This window comes from Ciconia boyciana, chromosome 2 (assembly GCF_034638445.1).
Source record: "Ciconia boyciana chromosome 2, ASM3463844v1, whole genome shotgun sequence".
In the NCBI taxonomy this organism is placed as follows: Eukaryota; Metazoa; Chordata; class Aves; order Ciconiiformes; family Ciconiidae; genus Ciconia; species Ciconia boyciana.
Window position 1 is genome coordinate 118,002,187 of NC_132935.1, and position 17,151 is coordinate 118,019,337.

Sequence of the window (17,151 nt, forward strand, 5' to 3'; positions counted from 1 at the left end):
CCATATGACGTCATGCTCAGTATATAAACTGGGGGGAGGTGGCTGGGGGGCAGTGATCGCTGCTCAGGGACTGGCTGGGCATCGGCCAGAGGGTGGTGGGCGGTTGCAGTACTTGGGTTTTTTGTTGTTTTTCCCTGGGTTTTGTTCCTCTCTCTTTCTCTCTCTCGTTGTTTCCTTTTCATTACAATTTTTAAATACTACTATTATTTTATTTCAATTATTAAACTGTTCTCTTGCAGCCCTCGAGTTTTCTTATTTTTGCTCTTCCGATTCTCTCCCTCGTCCCACAGGGGGAGGGTGGGGGTGGTGAAGGAGCAGCTGTCACTCTAAAGCACAACAAATACACAATTCAAGAAACTGACACCTAGAAGTTAGATACAGGAATTCTCACAGCAAACCTCAACACAATTTTATAGATGCTACTCATGTAATTAGCATAGACAATAATTTAGGAATTTCATATCTATATAGCTTCACAGATATTTTCTTTTTATCCTACAATGAAAACTGAGGCATACTACATAATCAATAAGTTCTTTCAAAAGAAGATGTCTTTGCTATGTCAGTGCACAATACTTTTCACTGTCTCAAAACTTCAAATTCTGTTGAATCACGTAAATGGGATACTTAGCACCCATAACAGTGAAAAGGACAGTAATTTCCACAGATATTTGGAGAGTCCTACTCTAGAAAAGGAGTGTTTGCAGATTACGGTTCTTTGCTAAGGAGGTGGCATATTAAATCGACTTTTATCTTGTCGTTCATGTGTGGCATTGAGTGCGATAAAGCAAAGTTATTAGAATTTCTGTTCAGGGCATCATTCAGTGACGCGTCTCTTTTAATCACATTTTCTAAACAGTTCTACGAGTCTAATTTACAACACTATCACCATATGGAATGAGTATTTCTCAAGAAAAATGAAAATCCTTTTAAAATTCAATTCCTTTAACAACAGACTGCTTCTTTCATACCACCAAGAGAGCATTGTGATAGTACAGACACTAAAAGAAGTCATAATCATAATGTTTTAAGAGCACTTTCTTCAGACACAAGATGCAAACAAAATACCACTATTTGAGACATTCTCCCACTTCAAATCAAACAGGAAGCAATGACATACATACAAGATAACCCAAACATCTCTTTACTGTATTAGGAAGAAATCATCAGCTCAATTTTAACAACACCATCACTAAAAACCGTAATTGCACCATTACAAGTGAACACCTTCCCCCCGCCCCGGTCAAAGAGTGGGCTGTAACAAAACCTATATGCCGGTACAGAAGACGTTGCTGAGCTGGTTCAGTTCCAGCTCTGAAGTGGTCACATCCAGTCGAGCAGTATCTCCACATTTGGCCATTTACACTTTGCTTGAAATTAACTTTCAACACAATGAGATTGTGAAGACATCCATCAGTGTCTCAACCATGGGCTGAATTTACTGATCTTGGTGTTGTAGCTAACTCCTGCAAAGGTGATCTACTCACACACCAGCAAGCTGATGAAATTTATCACTAGCCAAATGATTACAGTAAGAAAAATCCTCCTGTTGGTTCTACCTTATATAACACAGATTGGCAGCAATGGTAACAGGCAGCGCTTTTCACTGCAGTGACTTTTTGAAAGCTTGAAAGTTGAATTTATATTTTATTTTGTTATAACAAAGTTCATGACACAGAGTGTGAACTACATTAGAGAAAGGATTATAGGCTCTTCAGACAGATAAAACATTGTGTAGTGTGGAAGAGTTGACTACTCTGTACACCAAAGCTTTTTGGACATTTTATTTCACTTCTTTTTCTGATATACAAGGAAAAGATCACTATTAAATGACATCTTCCATGGTATAGTGTAATTTGAATGCATTAAAACAAATCAAGACTAACCAAAAGACAAGTTCAAGAATTCCAATAATTAAATCAGATACGTTGCTATTTATTTCGAGACAGATTTAAGGAAGAATGAATAGTGCTTGATAGCCTGTAAGCCACATAAGCGATGTACAATCCTCAGGTTTTTAGTCCTGAACACATTATGTAGAATTACCTTAACAGAAGTTCTTTGGGTAGTTTTTTGTTAATAAGGGCTTCATCATTATTTGAGAAAACCTAGAAATAGAAAGAAAAAACATAATTTAAAAAGATCAACAGGAAAAACAGCTTTTAGAGAGTGTTTTCACCTTCTACTTAGGTGTTTAATCCTTTGAATTTACTGTTAATGTCAAGTTTTCAACATGTTAGTTGGCAATACTATAAAATTATTGCAATATACACAAAAGGGCCATGCCCATGCATACACCTGGTCTTCCCTAGTGCCAAGATTTAATTACACAAAAATTGTGGAGCAACTTAATAATCATTAAACAAGCAATCAGAAGCCACACTTACACCCCATAAGTAAGTATTTTAGGCAGTGGCGAAACTTCTAGCAATAGCAAGACACATACAAACATGCACTAGTTGCACAGTCCTAGAACTGTCCCATTACAAAAAACAGAAACTGGACACTTTCCAGTTATTCAGGTCCCCTCCTTCACTGTCTGTGTAAATACTTTGGCCCAGGTATTTGAATATGGAGAAAATATAATAATCTAAAGAATTTACTGCCACTGATATGACAGCAACTGCTATGTAAGCAGGGGAAGCACCTCAAGAAATGCTACAAGAAAAACTGAAAATACCTCTCACCCAGAACTTCATATTACTAACATATCTCCTAAGAAAAAGAAAGTGGAGAGACTGAAAGAAAATGCCCAAGGGAAAAAGCAGGCAATACTAAGATTATATAGGAAAACATCTCTGCAAAAGGAGAAAAGGATCAGTCACCAGTTAAATAGAAAAACTAAACAAAGGAGATATTGATCAGACTTACAACTTATTGTAAATATTTAGGTTTGAGAAATTTTGCCAGAGGAACACAGCAATAAACAAAACAGAAGATGAATCAGAATTTAAGGAACCATGGCAAAGACTGGAGGAAGTCAAAGTCACAAGCAATCACTTCCTCTGTAAAGAGAAGACCTTTATGGAGTCCCTTTGCTGTCCACATTACCAGAAACAAAAGGTAGAAAGTGGGATCCAAAATAGCCGAGAGTTTTCCAAATGCTAAAAGGTAAATATGAAAACCACACAAAACAAACATGAAAAACAACTGGAAGAAATCTTTCCCCTGTCCTTCACTAAGAACATGCTGTCCCTGACTCAAGCATCAGGTTATTACCCCTTGTCCATCCTGCGATCAACACATATCACATACTTGGTAACTATTTGCTTTGCTTCTTGGGTAAAAAAAAAAAAAAAAAAAGAAAAAAGCTCAACAAGAGGTGGTTCTGAAAAAAGGTACATCAAGCAAAGAATGAAAAAAAGCTGAATATAAGCTTGGCTCTCTCTCCATAAAAAAAACAGAAAGTACACATCCGGGAATTCTGAAAACGTCTCCCTAAAAAATACTGTAAGATTAGAAAATTTGAATTTCCTTCTGGCTGCCATCAAGAACCTTTTTTCTCTTCCAGTACATCCTAGGCTGATTTCAGGTCTAACTGCATACTACTGTTTCTCAATTCTGACACAACAGCAAAAGCCACTTTCTTCACCAATCACCTCTGTGCACAGTTATCCACACATCTAAGAACAATAAAACTGTTGGCTTTCAATAGGACCAACAAATTTAATCAAGCTTCCTTTTCCTGCAACTGGAGCAGCACAATTATTCACAGACTGGTGACTGTAGACATTCAAAGCATAAAACACCTATGCATATGTATTTCAATAGGACAATTCTAGTTCCTTCACAAGGAGAGACATTCTTGGCTTTAAGCAGTTCCACATGGCTGACCGCAGGTTCAGGTTTTCTCTGGTTCTGCTTTACATCCGATACCCATTGCTGTCGGTATTTTCAACCTTTATGCTGAAATGGACTATGTACATCAACACTGGTTTTAGAACTGGCCGACTGCTTCTGAGCTTGGCAATACATAGATTTATGAATTATCTGCATGTATGCCATTTTAATATTATATGCTACTCACGGTTTGCAGCTTATAGCCTGAAAACAATAGTATATATTGGGATAATTTTTTAGAAGAACAGTCAAAACACTGGCCTAATTTATTGCAGCACTCATTCAGAAAAATGAGACATATATGCCATCCTCATAGAACTTAAGGTCACTAAAGAGTGAAGTGGGGAAATATTCTTGTGCATTACAGGTTAAAAAAAATTAAGTTGCAAAAAAGGGAGTTACCTCCGTTAGAGTATACAAGGTCTGTGGTAGAACAGACAAGTGAACTTAGATCTTATTAATTCTCGTCCAGAATCTGAACGTTCATACTGTGATACATCACAATACAATACATCACAATACAATAATGTTCTGTGATACATCACAACATTATATTGCAGATAATTCCTCAAAAGTTACATCATCTAGAATACACTTCCCACTTACATGCATAAATATATATAAATACATATTTGCAGACTGCTACTAGTTTACATGTGTGCCATCACTTTGCCAGTACAAAAGCTGTTATTATCCATTTTTTCTTTACACCGTAGATTCCCAGATGTACAGTAACATGGATATATGCTCACTGTACGAAGGTGACACAGCATTTAAGTTAATAACTTGCTCATACCTTACTATTTAATACAAACAGTCACAATGCATGCTCAAGACTTGAGTATTTCCAACTGCTCACCAACTCCTTCATTAAAAAGCCAAATCACTACAAATCATAGCACAGACTTTTGGGAATAGTAAGTATTTTTCTACTGAAGCCAAGCTGAAAATCTAAACCTACAACAAAACTGGCAACTCTTATGAGAAAAGAGCTTATAATCCCTGTATGTTTATGTGAGGTATCTTTAAACTTTTAAGTTAAAGTTGGATGGACAAACTATTTTGAATACATGACAGCAGATATGACCAAGATGGTTGCATTTTGGAATCCCAGTTAAAACTGAGGAAAATGCAGCTTTTACTACTGAATATGAGAAGTGTGCAATGTGCCCAGACACACAAGGTATGATGCCTGCTACACAAGTCACAGATGAGGCCACAAACAGATTCGAAGCTGTTTTCTCTCAAACAGTAAGTTTTATGTGTTCTTGTATGCATTAGCTATAGTTATTATATCATAAATTATTATTCTTATTCCATAAAGAATATTTAGAAAAAGAAAAGCGTCTCTTTAAAGTACTCTTTTACTCTGAAAAAAGTATATTAGCCTCTAGAGTCATATTGCATTTGCATCTCAGAAGATGAGAAGGACTTCTTTAAAGACTCTTCAATACTAGTTTTCCCCCAAATGAAGAACAGGCATAGGATAACTGGGGTAGTCATCTTCCAGATGAACATTTGCAACATGACTTTGAATGTGTGCAAGTGGAGAGAAAAGAGAGAAGGTGCAAATAGGATAATATATCAGGAAATATTCAAAGAATAAATAATCTAAAATTTCCATTAATGAAATAAATACCTTGAGTACATTTATGTATTACCTCTCTAAAGTAAACAGTGACATCCTTTTTATTTTTTACTTGATTTTTATCACATAACTTCTAGTTTTGTTTCTATTTAAGAAACACCAAAAGCAATTAGTCAAGGAAGTGTTCAATCACTGTAAAAAATATTCTAATAATCTTGTCAAATATGATTTATTTTTCTTCAGTTACAGATAGTGCTGACAATGTCATGCCCTCAAAATACCTGTATACAATAATACAAAATAGCAATTAAGAATACCGTGGATGTAGAAAGAATATTTCTTCTTTCTTTGCTTTTGCATTTGGTAGCAAGTTTGACTGTGTTAATGACAGGATATCTCAAACTCTAGAAAAGTGTGGTTTTAACTGTATAAAAACCCCAAATACAACAGACAAATCTGTGTACAAGGAAAAAAGACAGATGAGACTGAACATATATAATAAATGTTACTCTAAAACCAGCTCAATTTCCTGTAAAAATAAGCAAAGATACAGAAAATGTCTACATTCTTAAAGGAATTGTGAGAACAAACAAAACAAAACCCATGAGAGAAAACCATAATTGCTTATTACTTGAATCTTGAGCCATTTCTTACATTCCTTAACTGACCTTTCTTGGTGGTATCTTCGTAGTACTTTTGAAAGACTGGTTACAATGAGCTAAAAAGGGAGTATTTCCTTAAAAAATTACCTGATACTTGCTTACACTAAATTTCTTCAGCAACTACACTTATTTTTTTTCTCTCTTTATTGTATAAATAAAGTATCCATTGTGTAAATCTGTCAAATCCGAAAAGAATAATTTCCCCATTTTTCTTCCCCTTCCATATTATTAAACATACTAATTGCCACTAGTCCTAGAATATAACTTCTTGGTACACCACGGTTAGCTTGCCACTGTTAAAAGCACCACATATTATTCTCTTCTGGTCTAATAGTGATAAAGCTCTCCTGTTTTCACCAGAATTACTGAGTTGAAGAAATCTTTTTTGATGGAGTTGTGCATTTGTGGTTTTGTACCCGGTCTGGCAAAGAACTGTAATATGCTCAAAAAAGTTCATTTTTCTCTACAAAGAAACAAAGCAATATTCATCCTGGTTTATCATGCTTATTTAAGACATTTAGAAATTCCCTTCAACTAGTATTTCAAGATCAAAATAAGGTTATACTACTAATTTTGCTGCTAGTCTTTAGTTTTTTTTAATGATGCAATTTCGGTTGTCATTCAGTCCTCTATTGAAGAGGACTATTTTCTTTACAGATGAAACAGTTTTGCTAGCAGCTCAGCCATTATGGCTGAGTTCCACAGAGATATTTCTGTATCTAATTTCCACTGAAATCAGAGTAGATAAGGACTTTCAACCTGTCAACTTTTCAAATCAAAAGTTATTAAAAACCAGACTCTCAAAAATAGCCTTGCTTAGTAGCGTGCTAAAGCAAGTAATTATGGGTAAATGTAGATTTGAGAAAGAGTGAAGATGAAGTCTGAGAGACCCCAAAGAACATCAGCAAAAAGAGAAGACAGATATGTACTGAAAACACGGCTGAATCCTTTATCAAGTCAGGAATAAAACCCAATGTTGTGTCATTGTCACCGAAGGAGGCAGTAGTTTAGAAATAAATCCATACTGTTCCCTTCTCCTATAGTTGACAGAGCAAACATCCTAGTTAAATTGTAAATATTGCCACATGTAAAAAGCATCACGTCTTCCAGGTTTTCACTAGCAAGAACAGTATTTATTTATGCAGTAATAGGCACCATAAGAACAAGATGTTTTAAAGGAAAATCCTGACAAAATAAAATTAAAGTTTTATTCAGTTCCTCCGACGTGCAGATTTTTGTTACCAAACACAAAACCCACCAGCTTGCTGCACATCTCTCCTCCTCAGTGGAGATGCCTAATTGTTGCCTATGCAATTTCCCCTTCATCATGCTACTGAAATTGCCTCTTGCTATAGCGGCAGGAAAGCCAGCAGATCAGCTTTGCTACCCACAGCCGTTCACAAGCATGCTAAAGTAATGAATGGCACCCTAAAAATCTCTGTATTTAAATACAGCAGAAAAATGGAGGAGGAAGAAGAAAAGGGAAAACAGTCTTCCTTTACTATAAATTTTGGATTATCTCACATTACACTATAGAGTGCTGTCTAATGGTCAGAGAACTGCTGCTAGCTGGCGTTTCCTCCAGAAATGTACAATTAATGCATTAGACAGGCAGAATCATTTAACACCATGCAAGTAGCAAAATGTAACCGTATCTAGGCAACAAAAGGAGTGTTAGGCGAATGGATATGCATTGCCAACAGAACTGAAATAAGTGATATCGAAGACACAACAGCTGACGGCATAGGGCTGGTGTTAAATTAGAACCCATGGTAAAGCTTTCTGTAAAATCGATAAAATTACGACACACCAAAGTGAATCTCGAAAGGCAATGCCATCTCAAACCAAGCTTGTCTACAGCAGAGACAGACTGGCAAAGTCTTTTATTTCAATGCACAGACACTATCTGCCCTCCAGGCTCTCACTCCTATGCTCCAGCTGCTCACCATGCTCCTTCTCAGGCTTTGACTTTGTGCACTTTAAAATGCCAGCCATCCTGGTCTGTCGTGGTCACTAAACTCTTTTTTCCTTGGACGCCCTCTACAAGAGCCCAGGGCATTGTCTTCAGCAGGCTTGTAGCCTCCTCCTTGCTGCCAAATACCCTCTGGATCTTTTACACTGGTCTTTCCTCAGGATCTTTTCTCTTCCAGCACTGTGACAAACTGACTGATCAAAAGCAACTAACACCTCATATGAAAGCCTTTTGTTCTTACTGTGTTGGTCATCTTAAACAGTTAAGCCTCACCTTCAGAGAACAAGACCAAATACACCTGGGAAAATCTCTCTCTCCATAATGCCTTCCACTGATCTAGGGCTGCCTATAAGGGCCATATTGCTTTTAAAGTTTCCCCAGAGAAAGTGCTGTCCAATATAATAAAACCTGCCAGGCAGAAGCAGCTGGCCACACTGCCCACTTTGCTGCTTGGTTTTCTTCCAGAAGAGCCATCATTCTTGTTTTGCCAGCACTGGTATTCATACCACATCATTCACGTTTCACTGGAGGGCATCAGTCTGGCTCTGCAAGGCCCTGTTCTCACTGGGTAACAGATCAAGGTCATCTGTGAACTTCAGAGCTGATGCCTGTAGCTGCAGAACTCTATCTCGAGGCCTTTGGCCGTTCCAACTCAACTGCCTCTTAGCATGGAGGTGCTTGAAGGTTGCCTTGCCTGCTGTCTCAAGCACACCAGGTCATTCTCACTTGACCAAATAGCTCACATAACCCTTTCCCGTGTGTTTTTCAGAAGGGCAGTCACCTACTGCCAACAACATATTTGGAAATCACCAATGAAGCCTTTTCAAGAGTATGGCTTAATTACTGCATGCAGCCAAGGTATTAATGCCTAACAGGTTAGCCTGACCTGTTAGCTGAGCTGACCATCCTTTCATGCAAGACTTAACCTCATCTCCTACAAAGTCACCAAAGAGACAGCCATCCTCTGAACTAGCCTCACATATTAAGCATACTTTCACATACTGCTGTCTTACCAGCACTGTTATTTAAGGTGCTGTGACACGGATTTATTTAAACATTTAATTCATTGTAAATTCTGATACAAATCAAAGAGGCACAGAACAAACTCAAAGTTGCATAAATTTTTCAGTACCATGGCAACATTTCAGACTGACTTGAGTGCGATAGTTCCTACTTCAACTTGTTAAAAATTATGAAGGGGAAATCCAATGGTTTGCAGAATTAGTGACTGACCTAATTACTTGCAGGCCTAAAATTCAGTTGAAAGATAGCACTTTATCAATACTCGCTATCATGTAACTGATGTTTGGTAGCCTGCGTGACAGAAAACATTAGGTTCAATCCAATACCTAAACAAAAGAAACAGGCATTACACTATTATTTGCAAAAAAGGTTTGCAAGTTCTTCTTCCCCCACGTTACTCATATAGGAGCTACATGGAAGACTAATCCTCCATTCAGGTCATGATCCACCTAGTTCACACTTTGTCTATTAAACTATCTTGTTTTAACTACTACCAGAGATGGCAAAACAAATCGGAACCACGTGCAAAAATAAACTACCCCTTACCTAATCTTTCATGACTAGAGACTGGTTCAACTCAGGGGTGGGGGGAGGGAATCTCCAACAACTACTGTTTAAACATTAAGAGATTTGGAAAAAGCTGTTAATTGTATCCCTGTATATTCTGTAAACATGCATAAAGAGACAGCTGAAAAAACAGGTTTGACAAAGTTTTATCCTCATCATCTGTTAGTCATATACTGATTGGTAAATCTTTTCTTCAGTTTGTTTTCTTAAAAAAAAAATTTTAATGACTATTTCCTTCTTCAGATATTTATCCATTACTCCTCTTTTAAGATTATGCACTTCCAAATAAAAACAGTACATGATGAAGCATTTAGACATTATTCCTAAAAAACAAAATAAAGCATTCAATTAACAGTCAAATCTACAAATCACTTTAAAGTGGAACATGAGGAAACCCATATCATCTACTTTACAGTAGAGATCAACAGACCTGTGGCAGAAAAGTAAAATCAAATGGATGAAGCAGTTGTTGACTGTAGCCCATCACAAGGGTGGATTAAGCTTCATACAGATTCTGTGCTTTCTTTTTCTTGAGCAGGTAAACAACAAAACCCTCCTTAAGCATCAAGCAGAGACTCAAATGCAATTTGCAAAAGCCTAAGTTCAAAACACCCGAGAAAGGTACTCTCCTTTGACCACTCAAGTAACTTTGAGACTCTAAGCAGAAATACTGGAACAGATTCTAAGGCAGCTTCCATCACAACATTCACAGGGATTGTGTGCTCAAATTAGAATTTGTTTCATCACAAAAATAATCCACTTGGTTTCATGCAGTCTTGTAGAATCATGCTATATAATACACATTCTCGGAGATTCAGAGCATGACACGTTTCTGAAAAATCAGTCTGAGAGAAAAGCTGGTGTCAGTTTGTTTTAATGCAGCAGTATTTGGTCAGGGATAGCCATTCAGTCTCAGCCATCCAAATTTAATCCACATCATAGATTCATCAGAGCCCTTAGGAGTACACCTTTCAAAACTCCTCCTCTGAATCATCACTTCTGCATATCGTTGTTTTTACTGCCATACATACAGCTAAGTTTTATTCCCAGTCACCAACATTAGCATACAAACACACCGATGGCATGACAATGGAGACCTGAAATCCTCCGAGAGTGTGCACACAGAGATTCTTCTGCAGGTCCATTTCCCCAGGAGTTTGCACCATTCTCATATTAACTGACACAGTCCTCCCTCCAGCCACGCAATCCCACACCCAGAAAGGCAATTATTTTTCTTATTGTACTTAGCTCAAACTGTAAATGAAAGTACAGCTTAAGTCCTGACTGCATGGTTGAAGCAGAATCCCCTCTTCTAAGCACCTGTGAAACAAAAATTTTGAGTACTAATATTTCGCCCCCAACATAACTGCTCTTCAAAAACATATTTGAGACTTAAAGGGTATAGTTCGTTACAGAAATGACTCTATTGCTTCTACAAAGCCATTTCAAAGCAGTGCTTCATCTGCATCATAAATACTATGTCAGAACTGCTGTTTTTCCTAGTGTGGTTTCCTAGTTTTTCCTAGTTATTCCACACTGAGAGTGTGAAATCTTTATTATGATGAACAAACCTTCTCTACAAGGCAATCTCCCTAGAGTATGAACCAGAAAAAAAGATGACAGAAAAATCTGTGTTGCGGCTGCACATGCCATATATGTAGTATATAATTAATAAAAGCTTTCAGTTATAAGAGAAAAAATTAAGTACCTCTTCATGATTACAGGCAGCAATTATAACTGACTTCAAAGGAAACAGCATCACAGTAGCATTTCCAAAACATCTTTTTCAAACTGTTCCAAGACAGGTAAGAGGTTGAGATTTAGAGCAGAAACTGGACACTCACTCAATTGTTAGTATTTGCCAAAATTTACAGTTCTTGAATTTCTGCAGAAATAAAATAACCTTGAGACTTTTGCTTAAGAAGTAGTTTATAGACCATTTTCAGAACTACAAGTGCACTCAGACATTTTGCCCCTTAATATTCAGATAACCACTACATAACATCAAGTCGTGATATGGAAATGCCTTTCCTCTGTGAAGCCCTGACCGCAATCTCAACCTCTGAAGACAGACAAACTTGACATACTGGTAGAGTTCCACATTTATGCAGATTTGATGATGTCTTGTCTCCTTATTGATTTAAATTTACAGAACATACTGGTTAACCAGTTGAACAGCAATCAAATCCAATGAAAACAGAGTTTACTACTTCCTTCTGCCTGAACGAGAACACAGGAAAACACTGGGATAGAAAAAGAGAGTATACCATGAAATATGGCCAATATTTTAAGGGTAGCAGCTTGATACCAAATTTTAAGTACTTTATTGTGGGCTACATAGCAGCAGCTTGTGGTTCCAAGCAGTCATAAATGCATAAGCCCAGAAAAGGGCACGCTTCCAGTTCCAATCCTCCTCTAGCATGAGTGCAGTGGTTCCTCCAAGGCAAAGATAACAACCCAGAGGGAATCACTCAAGAGATTGGCCGTAGTTGATTCTATCAGCTGAGGTACCCTTGTATTTTAAACAATGCACTATTGTTGCATTTCCATTACTCTCTGTACCCAACAGAAATTATGTTAGTCCATTTAAACGCTTAAATTCATACTGTAGTTTTGCTTGGGTTTGTTTGGGTTTTTTTTGGTGGGGTGGGGGAGGATAGGAAAGAGTTCATTGGAGTTAGCAAAAATTATGCATCTTACAGATTCTGTGCTTTCTTTTTCTTGACCAGGTAAATAACAAATCCCTCTTTAGGCATCAAACACTCAAATGCAATTTGCAAAAGCCTGAGTTCAAAGGGAAGTACCTTTCTCAGGTGTTTTGACCATTCAAGTAACTTTGAGACTCTACACTGACATACTGAAACAGAATCTAACGCAGCTTCCACCACATCATTCACAGGGACTGTACTCAAATTAATATCACAAAAATAATTCATTTGGTTTCATGCAGTCTTGTAGAATCACACTACATACACAGATTTTCAGACATTCATAGCACAGTACATTTTTTGAAAAATTAGTCTGAGAGAAAAGTTTGATCTTCACAAACTACTAGGAAAAAAAGATCTTCAATCTCAAGAACAACTAGTTTAAACTTTGATGGAGACATACAAGTAACTTCTTGATCCTGAAAAATAAACATGGAATTGACAGAGAAGATACCAGTATGCTGTGAATCATTAATACTCTTTTAATGCCTTAGGTGTACCTTTTTCTGTTGTAGCAATGGATAAAGACTTCCTGCATTTTTAAGAACGCAAATCTGACTTTCATCATTTAGAAGTTACTCTGTGTTTGCAACCTTCCTTCTCAGAGGCTTTAACAAACAATTAGAATATCCCACCCCGTGTTAACGGTTCAAGTGGGAAAGCTGTTTTGTAAAAGCTCAGACAGACAGCTGGACTCCAACCCTATCACATTCAAATCAAGTCACCCAAAATACATAGCTCAAGTATGATCAGAAATTGTACGGCTTTTTGCATTGTGCTAACACACAAAGAGAAAAAAAATGAAGAAATCTATGGAATCTATGGTTCACCTTCTAAAAAGGTTATTAGAAAGAATGCAAGCAAATGTTGTGGCTATTGTCTAAACTAGCTCGAGGCTAGTATCTGAACTGTGAGGGAGAACTCTTTGGTTTCACAATTTCATCTGGTTTTGTCCTACTTCGCATATTCCGTTTATGTGTATTTCTGATTCAGTAGAAACAGTACCAGAACTATTACACAAGTTGGTAACAATTTATATGAAATTAGTGCAGTTATTCTGATTTCTAATTGACAAAACAGCTGAAGTACTGTTAATGTGTAGCCTTCTGCTGGCATTCAGATCGATATTGTCACAGTGCCAAGATTAGTACTACTTTTCTACACTAACCTAAAAACAGTTGCCATGCTTCAGTGAAAATCTGACTTTTATTTTAAACTTTCCACATTTGCTAGCCCCATGTTATCCCTAATTTTAACCAAGATGAGTAAATATTTCAGTCTATTGTCAAAATAAGAAAGTAACAAGCTAATGGTACTTCTGATTTGTAGAAACATTGATATTCCCTATACTAAAAGGTCTGGTGTTAATTTGTCAAAATTAATTCCTTCCTCACCTCTCTTGAATTTTAAACTATGCAGTTATGAAGAATTAAGAGGGAAAGAACAACCTAAACAGGACTAACCCTATAACAGAGAGCAATTCAAGTATAAGCATTCATTGAATAAAATATCCAAAAAATATGAAAAGAATAAAATAAATGACGCTATGCCATCCTTTTCTTATCAGCTGTCAAGTGCAACTAAGGAGCTGCCCAATAAAACAACGCACAGCCATAAAGCTTATCTGGTATAATTTCTGAGATTTTACCTGTGCAGTTACAGCAACAATTCAGTGCTTCTTTGCAGATCCTACGTCTGCCAAGAAGACCGCTAAAGGTATCTAATCAGGAATGTCAAAATGGACCATGAAGAAAAACCCATACCTGGAGTTTGGTAAATGGATAATATTTACTTATATTGTGAAACAGTTTATAAAATATTTTGTTCATTGCTTTTCAGTCTGTAATTTTCCCTAAGTTTAGAACATGAGATAAATCCATTTTATTCAATTGACTTTTAAAATACTCCATATCAGAGAAGACACAGTAAGATGTGTGATGGAATACTAATGTGAACTAGGACATGTTATTAAGTCACATCATAATCACTTCACCAATACTACACCATCCGCAGCCTCATTCACTGATGTTTACTCCTCCTTGTAGCAACAGATTCATCCTAAAACCTTTGCAAACCAAATCCAACATGATTCTACATAGAATAGTACTGCAATCCCCCACAGTCTAGACATATTTTTATTCCACCTCATGTTTTAGTTTTCAAGATTGTTTTTGCTTAGGTTCAAAATATACAGGCTGGAATCAGGAAGGAACAAAAGGCAAAGTGCAGGAGAAGAACGAGAAGGAGCACAAACAAGCCTTCATGCAAAGGAAGACAAGAAAGAAAAGTTACAACACCACAGGGATATGCTCCTTCCCTTTGTAAGACTGAGCACTCCCTTCCCTCCCCAGGAAACCTACTATCATTACACACACATAAATAAAGTGATTTTCATAAAGAAATCATAAAGTGATTTTCTGCCTTAAAACACTGTGCATTTCCCCACATGTGAAAGGCTAGCAACTGTGCCTTCTTCCTGTATAAAACTATCACTGCGAGGCAGTAAGGCATCAGACACATAAGTCGTAACTGAGAACAGGGATCATACCAATATCCTTTCCAAACATGCTATGCCTGTCCCTACTCACTCCCCCTTACACGCCTTGTCATCTTCCTTTCACAAACATAATGATGCACCTCTCCCCTGCCACTCGCTACGTACACTTACTGTATCACATCCCCACATACCCTCCCCACAGAGCAAACCTCAACCATTCTTCCTTCTTTGCTGCACCCTCCACACACATACGCTCCATGCACACCATCTCTACATACAGATGTAACAAACCTCATGCCCACCACATATATACCACAAATCTATTACATTTATAAATGCATCTGTGCATACACATAAACCATCACAGCTATGCATATTTACACATATAAGCAACTGCCACTCTATACACACAAAATACCGCACCCTGTATCTGCTACATACATATAGAAGTACGGATAATCCTTGCCACACCCATAGCATACATGCCTATAAAAATATCCACGTATTATGCCACACCCAATGTTCACTATATATACACACACACAGACACAAGCCCATACCAGACAGCAGTATACAGACACAACTACATACATACGATGCCATGTCATGTCCCTGCACATAACGTCACGTCTCTGCTACAACAAATACACACATATCCAAAGCCCAAATCATAGGAGATATACACACATACTGACACAAAGGTGTAATATTACCCTCATGTCCTACCACACATCTGCTATACACACACATCCCAGGCCACACCCTGTCTTATAGCACATGCATAAGCATATAGCACAGCGCTCCACCCCAGCACCCCATGCATCCACTCTCTAACACCCTACATCTGCTCTGTGCACTGACATACGTTAGCTTCACCCCTACTTTATACAGGGGGACGACACCTCTATCACGCCCCAGCTGCTTTACGCACCCGTATACACACATTATCTCTCTCGTGTGTTATACAGGGGGAAAACACACCCCTGCCACATCTGACCCGCTCTACGCACAGGCAGACTCCAACCATGGCTGCTCCGGCGTTATACAGGGAGGCAAGACACCCATCACGCCTCACCCACAGACACGCACCCGTCACGCCTCACCCACAGACACGCAGGCATATCCTCTCCCCGCCTGTGCTATAGCGAGAGACAACGCAGCCCCACCTGCTCCGGGCAGACAGACACACTCTCTCTTCCCCACCGTGACAGCGGGAGACGGCACAGCCCGCCACAGCCCCCCGCAGACACATCCCCGCTCCCCGCGCCGCGCAGGGCCGCACGCTCAGCACCACATCCGCACCGCCACGGTGCACGCACGCCGTACCCTGCATACCCCCGCCCGCCAAGCGCAGACGTTACGCCTGCCCCGGCCGCCACCCTCCCCTCGGAGTGAGGGGGCCGCCCGCGGCCCGGCCAGCGCCCGCTCCCCGCGGCGGCACCGCCCGCCCCGCCACCTGCCCGCCCCGCCTCGCCTCGCCTCGCCGCCGCTCCCCGCCCTGGGCCCCAAGCGGCCGGGCCAGCCCCCTAACGCGGGGCGGCGGGCTGGCCGGGCCGGGCCAGGCCGAGCCGAGCCGAGCCGAGCCGGGCCGGGCCGGGCCGCAGGCTCACCATGGCAGAGGCGCCGCGGCGAGGCCGGTTGTCCTGGCGACGAGGAGCCCCGAGGAGGGCGCCAGGTGCAACGCCTGCGCGCGCGCCGCCGCCGCCGCCGCCGCTGCTGCTGCTGCCAGAGCTGGGGCGGGGCGGGGCCGCCGCCGTCCCACGTGACCGGCACCGCCCCTGCGCCGTGGGGCCGCCCCGCCCCGCCCCCTCGGCTGCCGGCCCCTCCCTCCCGCCTCAGGTGGTGCCGTGAGGCGGGAAGGCGGCGTGGCGGCGGGGGAGTGGGTGTACGTTGCTCTCCTGGGGCTGGTAGCGACGGGAAGGGGAGCCGGCTTCGGGCAGGGCGGCTTGGCAGTGCTCCTGGCGGGTCCCGAGCCTGGAGGGCTGTCGCCCTGGCCCGGTCCTTCCCGCGGCTCTCATGCATCCGCCTTTCCTCCCGATGGGAAGGGACTGGCAGCCCTCACCAGGCGGCCCTTGGGATTTACAGTGGCCTGTGTGCTCGTAGGCGAGGAAGGGCCGGTGCAGCTGCCAGGCACTACCGGTCCCAGCTGCATGCTCTCCTAAAGGTCTTCTGGGTGTTCCTAGTGCAGGTGTAGCTGTCCCCTGCTCCTCCGGTTGGCAGCCTGGCATACTGGGTGAAATGACCGCTGGCAACATGTTCAGTCTGAGATGCTGCCATGTAAACTGGAGGGGCTG

The 17,151-nt window shown here is 40.2% G+C and overlaps 1 protein-coding gene across 1 annotated transcript in view; it reads right to left on the reverse strand.

Annotated features, from left to right (window-relative positions):
• Positions 1 to 16,580, reverse strand: part of FBXL2 (F-box and leucine rich repeat protein 2) — a 55,187-nt gene extending 38,607 nt beyond the window's left edge. The window contains exons 1-2 of the mRNA XM_072853733.1: positions 16,468 to 16,580; positions 2,047 to 2,108 (exon numbers count right to left, since the gene is read on the reverse strand). Coding sequence (XP_072709834.1) covers positions 2,047 to 2,108; positions 16,468 to 16,470 — 65 coding nt within the window. The 5' untranslated portion in view covers positions 16,471 to 16,580. The remainder of the gene's footprint in view (positions 1 to 2,046; positions 2,109 to 16,467) is intronic.
• Between the last annotated feature and the right edge of the window lie 571 nt (positions 16,581 to 17,151).